Source organism: Capra hircus, chromosome 26, assembly GCF_001704415.2.
Source record: "Capra hircus breed San Clemente chromosome 26, ASM170441v1, whole genome shotgun sequence".
Lineage (NCBI taxonomy): Eukaryota > Metazoa > Chordata > Mammalia > Artiodactyla > Bovidae > Capra > Capra hircus.
Window position 1 is genome coordinate 35,328,563 of NC_030833.1, and position 14,365 is coordinate 35,342,927.

Consider the following 14,365-nt stretch of genomic DNA (forward strand, 5'->3'; position numbering starts at 1 on the left):
TGGACAGGGAGGCCTGGCGGGCTGCAATTCATAGGGTTGCAAAGAGTCGGACACGACTGAGCGACTGAACTGAACTGAACCATTATATCTAGTACTGTAGGTAAGAATCCCTTAGAAGGAATAGAGTAGCCCTCATAGTCAACGAAACAGTTCAAAACGCCGTACTTGGGTGCAATCTCAAAAACAACAGGATGATCTTCATTCATTTCCAAGGCAAACCACTCAATATCACATAATCTTAACTGGTTGTCTTCAGATGGTGGTATAGATCATTGGTGCTGCTATTGGTGATGCTGTTTCTTAGGTTTTCTACTGAAAAACACACACTCTTCCTTGCTCTCTCTTATAGCAGAATTCTTAATCTTTTGAGTTTTCTCTTCTTAAAACTAACCAAACTTGCTGCTAGAAACTTCTTTTCTGCCTTCCAGAAAATAGCAGAGGCTTGTGAACAGACTCCCTGCTGGAGTCATAAAGAGAGTCAGCAGGACTACATCACCCCTAACGTCCTCTGAAATTCTTATCTACTGCATTCACTTTCTCCTCTCTGGCCCAGTCATGGGGGTCCTGCTGTAGCACTCTGGCTGCTGCTAGAAAGAAATGAGTTTCCCCAGCTGCAACCCACTCAACTAAGGTGACCAGGCACTCACTCACTGCTTTCCATCTCCTCCACAGGAGGGGATGCTGCCAGCACACAGCTCAGTCCCTGGTAGTGGGGTGAGGGGAGGGGTCTGTGGTGTTCTCTCTCCACTGCATCTAAATTCATATCCTTCTTGCTCTGATGCTACACTGGATTTGTCCATCAGACATGCTAGACTTCTAGAAATTCCCTCTCATGTGTGGATATCTGCCAAGGTCACCACTCTCCATGTTTCTACCCTGATGGCAGGAAGGGGTAATGGGGCAATTTCACCAACCCCTTTGCATCTTCAGCCCTTACTGAGATCTGTCTGTCCATTTTCAGGTGCACAGGTGGCCCCACTGCTCCCACTGAAGCATTTTACTCATGGATAAATCTCTAATTGTTATTGTTCTGCTGTTCAGTGTTGTCTGACTCTTTTGAACCCACGGACTGCATCATGCCAGTCCACTATCTCCTGGAGTTGCTAAAATTCATGAGCATTGAGTCGGTGATACTATCTAACCATCTCTTCTTCTGCTGCCACCTTCTCATTTTGCACTCAGTCTTTCATAGTATCAGGGTCTTTTCCAATGAGTCAGCTCTTCACATTAGGTGGCCAAAGTATTGGATCTTCAGCTTCAGCATCAGTCCTTCCCCTGAATATTCAGGGTTGATTTCCTTTAGAATTGACTGGTATGACCTCTTTGCTGTCCAAGGGATTCTCAAGAGTCTTCTCTAGCACTACAGTTTGAAAGCATCAATTTTTCAGTGCTCAGCCTTCTTTATGGCCCAATCTCACATCCATACATGACTACTGGAAAAACCATATTTTTGATTATAGGGACCTTGGGGCTTCTCAGGTGGTGCTAGTGGTAAAGAACCCACCTGCCAGTGCAGGAGACATAAAAGATGCAGGTTCGATCTCTGGGTCAGGAAGATCCCCTGGAGGAGGGCATGGCAATCTACTCCAGTATTCTTGCCTGGAGAATCCCATGGACACAGGAGCCTGGCGAGCTAGAGTCCACAGGGTCTCACAGAGTTTGACACGACTGAAGCGACTTAGCACACATACATGCACAAATGGACCTTTGCTGGCAAAGATCTCTAATTGGTTGTTGTTAAAGAGGGAAGAGAAAGGAGGACCATTTTAAGTTACCATGCAGCTGACACCTCTCACCTTCTCAATTTTCTTATTACTTACACTTGTTTTATTACTTCTTGTTGATGATTTCCCCAGAGTTCTCAATATACAAGTAATTCAGGTCCATTTTAAAATAATCCAGTACTATTTCATATGAAGCACAAGTACCTTGTAACGAAGTATATCTAAGGTCTCTCTCCCCTTACTAATAGCATTGTATCTCACTTTCCATAAAATATACTCACAAAGTACATTGCTGCTATATTTTGAAAATTGGGAAAGGAATGTGTCAAGGCTGTACATTGTCACCCTGCTTATTTAACGTCTCTGCTGAGGACATCATATGAAATACCAAACTGGATGAAATCACAAGCTGGAATCAAGATTGCTGTATAAATATCAATAGCCTTAGATACACAGATGATACTTCTCTAATGACAGAAAGTAAAGAAAAACTAAAGAGTCTCTAGATGATGGTGAAAGAGGAGAGTGAAGAGACTGGCTTAAAATTCAACATTCAAAAAACTAAGATCATAGCATCCAATCCAATCATTTCATGGCATATAGATGGGGGGAAGTGGAAACAGTGGCAGATAATATTTTCTTGGGCTCCAAAGTCAATGTGGATGGCGACTCAAGTCATAAAATTAAAAGATGCTTGCTTCTTGGAAGGAAAGCTATGACAAACCTAGACAACATATTAAAAAAGCAGAGACATCACTTCTCTAAAAAGGTCTGTCTAGTCAAAGCTATGGCTTTTCCTGTAGTCATGTATGGATTTGAGAGTTGGACCATAAAGAAGTGTGAGCGCTGAAGAATTGATTCTTTCAAACTGTGATGCTGGAGAAGAGTCCCTTGGACTGCAAGGAGATCAGACCAGTCAATTCCAAAGAAATCAACCCTGAATATTCATGGGAAGTACTGATCCTCCAACACTTTGGCCACCAGATGGAAAGAACCAACTCATTGGAATAAACCCCTGATACTGGGAAAGCTTGAGGTCAGGAGAAGTGGGTGACAGGATGAGGTGCTTGGATGTCATTGACTCAATGGACAGGGGTTTGTTCAAACTCCAGGAGTTAGTGAAGGATAGCAAAGCCTGGCATGCTATAGTCCATAGGGTTGCAACTAGTTATATGAGACTTAGCAACTGAACAACAATGAACAACTCGTTTGCCTCTCACACTAATAGAACCACAGCAGTTTATTCTGAATAAAATAAGCTCAGTCATGCTCCTTTAGCAACTATTTCATTCCTTGAGTAAGGAGTGCCTTGCTCTGTACCTCCGTCTTCCTGCTAAGGTTTCTGAAAGGCTCTTCCTTATATGGAATGAAAGAATGACAAATAATTGGAAATCTGAGATCAGCTTATCTGATCTTTAATTTTTCAAGTGAACAATGTATGTCTTAGTGAGTTTGCTGCTGCTGCTAAGTAGCTTCAGTCGTGTCTGGCTCTGTGCGACCCCATAAACATCAGGCTCCCCCGGCTCTGGGATTCTCCAGGCAAGAACACTGGAGTGGGTTGCCACTTCCTTCTCCAATGCATGAAAGTGAACAGTGAAAGTGAAGTCGCTCAGTCGTGTCTGACTCTTAGCGACTGCATGGACTGCAGCCTACCAGGCTCCTCCATCCATGGGATTTTCCAGGCAAGAGTACTGGAGTGGGGTGCCATTGCCTTCTCCACTTAGTGAGTTTAACTATCACCAATTCATCAGTACAAGACCTTATCTGAGAATTCAGCATTTTTGACTCTCAGTTTAGCAATATCACACATCTAATGGAATTCCTATTGATGTCCAAATGACCAGGAGTGCATCAGCATTAAAGCCTCCACAACCAAAGAGGAATGCACCTTGTCTTGGCAAGAGTTGTAGAATGGAGCTATTCTAAAACTATTTTTGTATATATTTTTTTAAAATAATGTTATTTTTGAAGAAGTTCTAGGTTCACACAAAACTGGGCAACATGTATTCAATTCCCACATATCTCATCCTATACCCACAAAGCCCCTCCTATCAATAACCCTCACCAGTGTGGTGCATTTGTTTCAATGAACCAACTCTGACACATCAATATCAACCAAAGTCCACGGTTTACTAAAGTTTAACCCCTTATGTCATACATTCTATTATGGTTGCTGTTTAGTTGCTAAGTCACATCCAAGGTTACAGCCTTGAGACTGTAGGTCACCAGGCTCTTCTGTTCATGTTATTTTTCAGGCAAGAATACCGGAGTGGGTTGCCATTTCCTTCTCCAGTGGATAGTCCCCACCTGAGGATCCAACCCATTTCTCCTGCATTGCAGTCAGCTTTTTACCACTGAGCCACCGGAAAGCCCACACAATATATTCTTGTTGCTTACATATTTTATTTGTACTAGTTTATATCTCTTAACCCCAACCAACAAATTATCCATGCCCACTTCCCTGTCCCCTTTGAAAACCATTAGTTTGTTTAATATGTCTGTGAGTCTGTTTCAGCTTTGCATACACATTCATTTGTTAAATACCACTTTTCTTCCATCCATTCGCTGATGGACATTGAGGATTTTCCACATCTGTCTAGAGTGAATAATGCCAGCTTGAACATGGGTGTGTAATATCTCCTTAGCATCATGATTTTACTCCTTTTACTAAATAGTCCAAAATGGGATTGCTAGGTCATGTGGTAATTTCATTCTTAATTTTTTTGTTTTACCTCTCTTCTGTTTTCCATAGAAGCTGCACCATTTTGTCTTTTCACCAACGGCATACAAGGATTTCATTTTCTTCAAATCCTTGCCAACACTTTTTTTCTTTCTTATAATATTTAGCCTAACAGATGTAAGGAGCTATCTCATTGTGGTTTTGATTTGCATTCTCTGAAGTTTATGGATGTTGAGCACTTTTTCATACACCTGCTTGCCATTCTTGTTTTTCTTTAGAGGTACGGCCCTTCTAGCCTTTTGCCCATATTTAAATTGGGGTAACAAGTTTTCTAACTTTTACTATTGAGTTTTAAGAGTTTCTATATGTTTTGGGGATTAACCTCTTATCAGATATGACTTGCAGATATTTTTCTCCTGTTCTGTATGTTGTCTTTTAACCTTTTGACTGTTTTGCTTTCTGTGTAGATTTTTGTTTTTATTGTCCCACTTGTTTAAGATTGCTTTTGCTGCCTGTGTCATAAGCATGAAATCATTGTCAGAATCAGTGTCATGGAGATCATACCCTATGTTATCTTCTAAAGTTTTATAGTTTCAGGTCTTATATTTAGTCTTTAATTTATTTTTAGTTGACTTTTCTCTCTGGTGTAAAATAAGGGTCCAATTTTATTCTTTTGCACGAGTACCTATTTTTCCAGCATTATTCGTAGAAGAGCCTGTTTTTCCCCACTGGGGAAACTACTTTACAATATTGTATTGGTTTTGCCATACATCAACATGTATCCACCACAGGTACACACGTGTTCCCCATCCTAAACTTCCCTCCCTCTTCCCTCCCCGTACCATCCCTCTGGGTGGTCTCAGTGCACCAGCCCCAAGCATCCAGTATGATGCATTGAGCCTGGACTGGCGACTCATTTCACATATGATAATATACATGTTTCAATGCCATTCTTCCAAATTATCCCACCCTCCCCCTCTCCCACAGAGTCCAGAAGACTGTTCTATACATCTATGTCTCTTTTGCTGTCTTGCATACAGGGTTATCATTACCATTTTTCTAAATACAATATATATGCATTAGCATACTTTATTGGTGTTTTTCATTCTGGCTTACTTCACTCTGTATAATCGCTCCAGTTTCATCCACCTCATTTGAACTGATTCAAATGTATTCTTTTTAATGGCTGAGTAATAGTCCATTGTGTATATGTACCACAGCTTTCTTATCCATTCATCTGCTGATGGACATCTAGCTTGCTTCCATGTCCTGGCTATTATAAACAGTGCTATGATGAACATTGGGGTACACGTGTCTCTTTCAATTCTGGTTTCCTCGGTGTGTATGCCCAGCAGTGGGATAGCTGGGTCGGGTCATAAGGCAGTTCTATTTCCAGTTTTTGAAGGAATCTCCACACTGTTCTCCATAGTGGCTGTACTAGTTTGCATTCCCACCAACAGTGTAAGAGGGTTCCCTTTTCTCCACACCCTCTCCAGCATTTATTGCTTGTAGACTTGGACAGCAGCCATTCTGAGTGGTGTGAAATGGTACCTCATTGTGGTCTTGATTTGCATTTCTCTGATAATGAGTGATGTTGAGCATCTTTTCATGTGTTTGTTAGCCATCTGTATGTCTTCTTTGGAGAAATGCCTATTTAGTTCTTTGGCCCATTTTTTGATTGGGTCATTTATTTTTCTGGAATTGAGCTGCAGGAATTACTTGTATATTTTCGAGATTAGTTGTTTGTCAGTTGCTTCATTGGCTATTATTTTCTCCCATTCTGAAGGCTGTCTTTTCACCTTGCTTAGAGTTTCCTTTGTTGTGCAGAAGCTTTCAATTTTAATTAGGTCCCATTTGTTTATTTTTTGCTTTTATTTCCAGTATTCTGGGAGGTGGGTCATAGAGGATCCTGCTGTGATGTATGTTGGAGAGTGTTTTGCCTATGTTCTCCTCTAGGAGTTTTATACTTTCTGGTCTTACGTTTAGATCTTTAATCCATTTTGAGTTTATTTTTGTGTATGGTGTTATAAAGTGTTTCATTTATTAGTTCTTAACAGGATTTTATCATGGAATCTTTATAGTTTTCTTCACATAAGAGCATGTCATCTGTGAACAGATATAATATTAGCTCTTCCTTCTGATTTGAATGCCTTTTACTTCTTTTTCTAATTTCTCTAACCATGATTTCTAATATGATGTCAGGTATCAGTGGTGAGAGTGGACATCCTTCCTTGCTCCAGAGCTTAGAGAAAGAGTTTTCAGCTTTTTGAAATCTATGATTCTAAGTACTGGTCTTCATATGGACTTATTATTCCTAGTCTGTTGAGTTTTTTTGTAATGAAAGCTTGTTGAATGCTGTCAAATGCTTTTACTACATCTGTTGAGAAAAATCATGTGATTTTTATTCTTTGTTGTGGCAATGTTGTATATCACACTGAATTTTGTATGTTGAAGCAGTCCTTCATGACAGGGATAAATCCTGAATAGCTATGATGTATAGTCCTTCTAATTTGCTGTTGAACTTATGAGACTCTGTCCTTGTCTTTACTTCTGGTTTTGATGTAGCTGAATTCACACTCACTAAGAGAACATAAATCTTTCTGCTGGTTTCCAGATTGGTTTTTTTTACAAAAAGAATTTGTTCATGTTGCTTTGAATCAATATGGCCACAGGGGAAAGTGTAGTTTAGCACTTTCTATAATGTCACATTACAGATGTTATTCCTTGTGTACATTTTGTCAGACTGTGTACTTAAGAAATTGACCCGTTTCAATTAAGTCATCAAATTGGTGGACATAGAGCCATTCAGAATACTCTTTCCTTATCTTTTTTATGTCCATGGCATTAAAGAGATGACTTCCCATTTCAATGATAACTTCTGTAATTTCTGTCTTATAGCTTTTTTGAGGATTCAGTTCAGTTCATTTCAGTTCAGTCACTCATTCAGGTCCGACTCTTTGCAACCCCACGGACTGCAGCGCACCAGTCTTCCCTGTCCATCACCAACTGCCTGAACCTACTCAAACTCATATCCATCATGTTTTTGAGGGTAATCTAGCTACAGATATATCAATTATATTCCAATTTTCAAAGAACTAGCATTGGTTTCTTTGATTCTATCTAGTGATTTCCTTTATACAATCTCATTGATTTCTATTCTGATTTTCAATTGTAGTTTTCCTGGCTTACTTTGACTTTGAGCTTCCCTTGTGGCATGGCAGTAAAGAATCTGCCTGCCAAAGTAGGATATCAGGGTTCAATCCCTGGGTGGGGAAGAACCCCTGGAGAAGGAAATGGCAACTCACTTCAGTATTCCTGGCTGAGATATCCCATGGACAGAGGCACCTGGGCCACAGTCCATGGAGTTGCAAAGAGTCGGACATTACTGGGCAACTAAACAACACTCAGTAATCTCCATAATCCCTACAGGATGAAGATGCTCCTGAAAACAATTTCTGTCACTTTCAAGTCCAAACCTCAAGTAACTCAGGGTAACATGCAGCCAAGGGAGCTTTTCTACTCTCTTTCCCTCTGTCTTTCTCTGTGCATATGAAGACCATGTGACATCTTTGCCTCTTTTTTCTTTCCTCCCTTATCTGCAATATGCACAAAAGAAGGAAAGCTTCATTATGGCTTACCAAGATATGTGTTTTATTAGAAACAGGCATAGCAGAAATAGCTCTGCATTGTACAGAGAGTAATCTTGTTTTATTTGGCTATAGTATATAGTTCTATGCATGTAGAACTACTCAACATCAGATAATTATGTGCATTATCTGGAACCCAATACAGATGTTACAGAGTATGAAGAACAGCAGATACATTTCTGCAGTGAAATTGCACAATGAATGAAGAGAGGTCAGAGCAGGCAGTCTCCAGAAAGATGAGGGGAAGCAGGTGAACGATGCCGCAGATGAGAGGGAGTTGAAGACAACATCACTGAAGAAGTCAGATGATCTAACATTCCTCACATAGGAATGAAACAGAGCCGGTAAAAAGGTGGCACAGAAGCTAACCCATTGACAACTGGGGTGACGTCGAGGTCCTTTGGATCAACCACAGATTTCAAGGTAAATTTTTGTAAAATTGTGGTCAGGAATAAAAACAGCTCCACGCGGGCCAGGCCCTTTCCCAAACAAATACGTTTTCCTGAAAATAACAAACACAGAGTACATAAACCTTGAACTCTGTCTTTCTGGCTGTTGCTGCTGCTGCTGCTAAGTCGCTTCAGTCGTGTCCGACTCTGTGCGACCCCATAGACGGCAGCCCACCAGGAGCCCCCCCATCCCTGGGATTCTCTAGGCAAGAATATTGGAGTGGGTTGCCATTTCCTTCTCCAATGCATGAAAGTGAAAAGTCAAAGTGAAGTCGCTCAGTCATGTCCGACTCTTAGCGAGCACATGGACTGCAGCCTACCAGGCTCCTTCGTCCATGGGATTTTCCAGGCAAGAGTACTGGAGTGGGGAGATTATTTACTAGCCATTTGATGAATGTTTGAATGGATGGATGGAAAGCAGGATGACTAGGGAGACTGATGGACAAAAGGTGGACACATATGCTATCCACCTGACATCTTACCATAGCAAATAAAATATCACTCTTTCAACAAATATTTACTGACTATTCCAAACACTTTATTAAATTATTCACATATTATAACCACAATTTCATATTTTCAAGTTTCTATCCATCTTTTTCTAGAAAGTCACATATACTGGTTACATTTTCTGATCCTAATTTAGTAGTCCCACATGTTTCTTTCCATTCTTCACAGTGTCTCTTCTCTGCACTAAGTATACCTACTCTTCATCAGCCTCCAACACACCTTGAGGTTTTATAACACACGGTTCTTTTTGGCTAAGATATGGTTCTCTTACATTTTCAGTTTCCAGCTCAAGTTTTATTTCTAAATTTGAAATAACTGGGTCACCTCTCCAAAGCTCCAGTAATCTAGCCCAATAATGACGATGTCTCATGGGGAGGGAAAATGCGTGGGCATTGGGATTGCTGTCCCTCATCATGGAGAAAGCATTTCTACCAGCCCCATAGGATTACTATGTAACTCCAAACTGATCCTTAGAAGGTATCTTGTCTTCTAAAGGATTGAGGGGAAAAAAATTATTACCTGCAGAGAAAGCCATGAAATAGTCACTCTTTCTAAAGTTGCCACACTCATCCAGGAAGTGGCCAGGATCAAATACCTCAGGGTTGGGGAATTCTTTGCCATCATGTAGCACAGAAGTCAGTGATGTTAATATATTTGTGCCCTGGAAAGAACAGATGGAGATAAACTAAACTATGGAGAAGTCAGGAAACTAGAAGAAATGCTGCAAATCGTTTAGTCCATTCTAAGGATTAATAATAAGGAATCCTAACTCCAAAGAAAGGCAGTGGTATTTTGATGCAGACAGAACATGTAAAAACAAGGATAACTTTAAGACTAGTGGCAGTGATGCTGCTAAAGTGAACTTCAACAGCATCTGAAAACCTCGGTATCTGGGTCCTAGGGTGTCAGACCTTATGAATCCAATCTGCTAATCACCATATTTGGATACTAGTGTCTGTTCCCACCAGATACTTTATCATTTCAATTCTCACTCATCTCATATTTGGATTATGGTTTAAAATGGAAGTCCCTATTGAGCTAGAGAGATCTGGAGTTACCTGTTCACAGTGTTTTTATAAATGGATATATGATTTTCTGTGATAATAAGTATGGTAACAAATATTAGTGTTTACCATTGCCATGTAGACAATCTGTACTTATTTAAAAATTTATGGTAGGGCTTCTCTGGTAGATCACTGGTAAAGAATCCACTTGCCAATGCAGGAGACACAGGTTCAACCCTGTCCAAGAAGATCCCACATGCTGTGGAGCAGATAAGCCAAGGCACCAAACTACTGAACCTGTGCTCTAGAACCTGGGAACCACAACTATTGAGCCAAATCGCCACAACTGGTGAAGCCCTTGGGCCCTAGAGCACATGCTCCACAATAGAAGTCATGCAAAATGGGAAGCCCTTGCACTGCAATGAAGATGAACCCCCACTCACCACAACTCGAGTAAAGCCCATGTGTAGCAACAAAGACCCAGTACAGCCAAAAATAAATAAATAAAAATTATTTAACAAAAATACAGTAGATGTCATCACAGATTAATCCTAGATTTGAAACACAGGAAGAATGATAAAACTAGAAAAATCATTTCATATCAATCAGGTTAGTATCATCAGTTTAAACAAGTTTTGCTAGCAAAGCTAAAACTGTTGGGTAAATGATTAAGAAACACTATACTCTCAAAGCCCTAATGTACCATGCAATAGATTTTGGTGTATTAAATGTAAAAAAAAGGACCTCTGCTCTGGAGCAATCTGGCAAATACCACTTTATCATGTGAGCAGCACTGCATAACAAATAATAATGGAATAAGTGATAGTATGGACCCTAACCTCATTTATGAAGGAAAAAAAATAGAAAAGTTATTCTAAGAAAATTGGGATATTTTAAGTATAGCCAGTGTAGTAGATAATATCATTGTTTCAGTGATAACACCTGTGTACACATGCTATTATTCCTCTATATACAATAATCACTGTTATTGAGGCATGCATACTGAAGTAAGGAGGCTTTGATGGATGGTTGGATATGGATACATAAGCGTTATTAATGGAAGAAATTTTCACATACTGCAATATAGTAAAATCATTCTGGCTTATCAATGATTTAACCTGAATTCTGCATTAACTAAAACAACCTGGTATGGTCTACCAAATATATGCTGTCCGTGCTCCAGCTCAGTCACGTCCAACACTTTTTGTCCCCATGGACGGTAGCCCACCAGGCTCCTGTGGCAGGGTTTTCCAGGCAAGAATACTGGAGTGGGCTGCCATTTCCTTCTCCAGGGGAGCTTTCTGACCCAGAGATTCAACTGGTTTTCCTGCATCTCCTGTACTGGTAAGAGGATTATTTTACCACTAGGCCACCAGGCAAACTTTGCTAATTTGATTAAAAAAAAAAAAACTAACAAAAGGTCCATAAAACATCATTCCCAATAGTGATATGTTAATCTCAACTGTCCTTCAGATCAGAAATAAATAAAGGATGATACAAAGATATTAACCCAGATAGCAGGATAATGTATATAGAAACTGCAATTAACTAGAGAGAAATTTTCAGAAATGATTTTAAATTTAGCAAGTTTTCTATATATAAGGTCATAAAAATGATAAAATAAGTTATATTTTGATATTAGATATAAAAATGGAAAAAGAATTTTAAAAATTTATAACTACAATAACCACCTTGGGAAAACTATCCCCAAAATATTCAAGCCAATGCCTGGAATAAATTATTGAAAAACACTACAGAAAGTCCTTTAAAGCAAGGAGACTATATCATGTTCATATCATGATATTCAGGCTTTCTAAATTGATCTAAAATGTCACCATTCTAAAAGAAAATCCCTGCAGAGTATTTTGGTAAATGGACAAATTGATACTAACATTCAGTTGGAAATGTGGACAGCTATGGTTAGACAAACAATATAAAAGAAACAAAAAATGCGGAAGTCTTGCACTGCTACCTGTCAAAATCTGTCACAAAGTTTTACAGGTTAAACTGGAAACAACACACAACCCATCAAGCCACCACACACAAGACTATTTTTTCTCTCACCTTGTGTTCATCGAGGGTTGCACCCATACTCTGTAAATAGGAACTATGAAACCAATGAGGTCAGTATAAGAGAAACCAGTCTTACCTTGGGGATGAGGTAGTTTCTGAATTTAATGTCATGGGTCACTGCATGAGGAAGACTGGTGGGGATCAGATCAATGTATCGCTGGATCTCATGGATCACAGCATCCGTGTAGGGCATGTGGCTCCTGTCCTGCATGCAGGGGCTCCGGTGTCTGCCAATGACTCGGTCAATCTCTCCCTGGACCTTAGCTGACAAGAGATAAGTAAGAAGGATGGAGAAAGAGGAAAACGCACACCCATATTCCATACCAATTCAGGGATACATGAGGCATTATGAAGGTGTCCCAACAGCATTATGGACTTCCCTAGTGATTCAGATGTTAAAGAATCTGCCTGCAATGTAGGAGACCTGGGTTCTATCCCTGGTTTGGGAAGATGCCATGGAGCAGGAAATGGGCTACTCACTCTAGCATTCCTTCCTGGAAAATCCTATGGACAGAGGAGCATGGTGGGCTACAGCCCATGGGGTCGCAAAGGGACACAACTGAATGACTAACACTTTCTTTCACTTTCAACTTCATTATACACGTAAACTACAAGACCAGAAACGAACCTAAACATAGAGAGGGTATAGACACATATAAGTCTCTTACAAGCCTGGCTTAAGATACATCTATACATATCTCTATATTAGCATACATGATAAAACAAAGACAAATGATGGAATGTTTCAAATATAAACAGAATATAAAGTCAAAAAATTACATTGGCAGACAAATGGATAAGAAAGTTGTTGTGCATATACACAATGGAGTATTACTCAGCCATTAAAAAGAACACATTTGAATCAGTTCTAATGAGGTGGATGAAACTGGAGCCTATTATTCAGAGTGAAGTAAGTCAGAAAGAAAAACACCAATACAGTATACTAACGCATATATATGGAATTTAGAAAGATGGTAATGATAACCCTGTATGCGAGACAGCAAAAGAGACACAGATGTAAAGAACTTTTAGACTCTGGGGGAAGGTGAGGGTGGGAAGATTTGAGAGAATAGCATTGAAACATGTATATTATTATATGTGAAATAGATCACCAGTCCAAGTTTGAAGCACGAAACAGGGCACTCAAAGCCGGTGCAGTGGGACAACCCAGAGGGATGGATTGGGGAGGGAGGTGGGGGGGGGGTGGTTTGTGATGTGGGACATATGTAAGACTGTGGCTGATTCATGTCATTGTATGGCAAAAGCCACCACAATATTGTAAAGTAATAAGCCTCCATTTAAAAAAAAATTAATTTAAAAATATTGTCCTTCAAAAAACAAACAAGAATAAAATATTAATTTTATATCAAAATGATACAGGTTAAAATTTAACTTATATGTGTTTTATTGTATTTGTGTATTTTGCATGAATAGTTTACAATGGTAATCACTTTATCCTCCTATTGCCAAATGCCACCACCTTGAGCATTTTAGCAGTTTCTTCTGAAATTCACGTCCTATTTCTAAATAATGACTCTTTGTTTCTATTTTTAACTTGCAAATTGTAAAACAATAATCTGATGTCCTGGCATAAGAGTTGAGAATTTACATCTCCATCCCACACTCATACAATTTCACACACTCACACACACAAACACACACACAAATCCCCTTAGTCCATTTCCCAAATATATTTACATCACAATTTTTGGCTGTTAGAATATTCACTCTAACAGCATTCTGACTAAATAAACATCGCTTCCTGGTAAGACAATTATGATTATGTTCCTTTTTGGTACTTTCTTGGACCTAATCATATTATTTTAGTTCAATTCAAACAATTCTGTATCTTGATTTAGGATTATTTTCTAACATGGAAGCAGATGTTTCAAACTCCTAATAATAATTTACTTATTATGCAGAAACCACAGATACTCCATCACCTCTCTTTTGCTCTTGATGTCTCCCCTCACACCTTCTTTATCAACCTAATCCATTTAGATGTGGATATTTTCCAGGCTTGCTATGTAGCAATAGCCCTGACACTTTCACTCTCCTTCAGGAGCTTTTCAAATCCCTGGAGCCCATGACTTCCTTGACATGACTCAGGCATCTGGATGAGAAAGGGAAAAGAGTGGATAAAAACTGTGACAAGCGTACAAGACAGAAAACACCCTTTAAAAATTAATGCTCAGTTTGGTAGTTACTCTTGAATTCTGATGCTGTTGTGAACTCTAATATCTGTGATCTGCTACATCTCTCAGAAAGTTTTTGTGAT

At 39.5% G+C, this 14,365-nt stretch overlaps 1 protein-coding gene across 2 annotated transcripts in view; it reads right to left on the bottom strand.

The window, feature by feature from the left end:
- LOC102185056 (cytochrome P450 2C9) overlaps positions 8,032 to 14,365 on the bottom strand; it is a 45,015-nt gene continuing 38,681 nt past the window's right edge. For both annotated transcript variants that reach the window (XM_018041337.1, XM_005698248.3), the window contains 3 exons: positions 12,164 to 12,351; positions 9,530 to 9,671; positions 8,032 to 8,553 (listed from right to left, as the gene is read on the bottom strand). In XM_018041337.1, the coding sequence (XP_017896826.1) occupies positions 8,372 to 8,553; positions 9,530 to 9,671; positions 12,164 to 12,351 (512 nt within the window). In that variant the 3' untranslated portion in view covers positions 8,032 to 8,371. The remainder of the gene's footprint in view (positions 8,554 to 9,529; positions 9,672 to 12,163; positions 12,352 to 14,365) is intronic.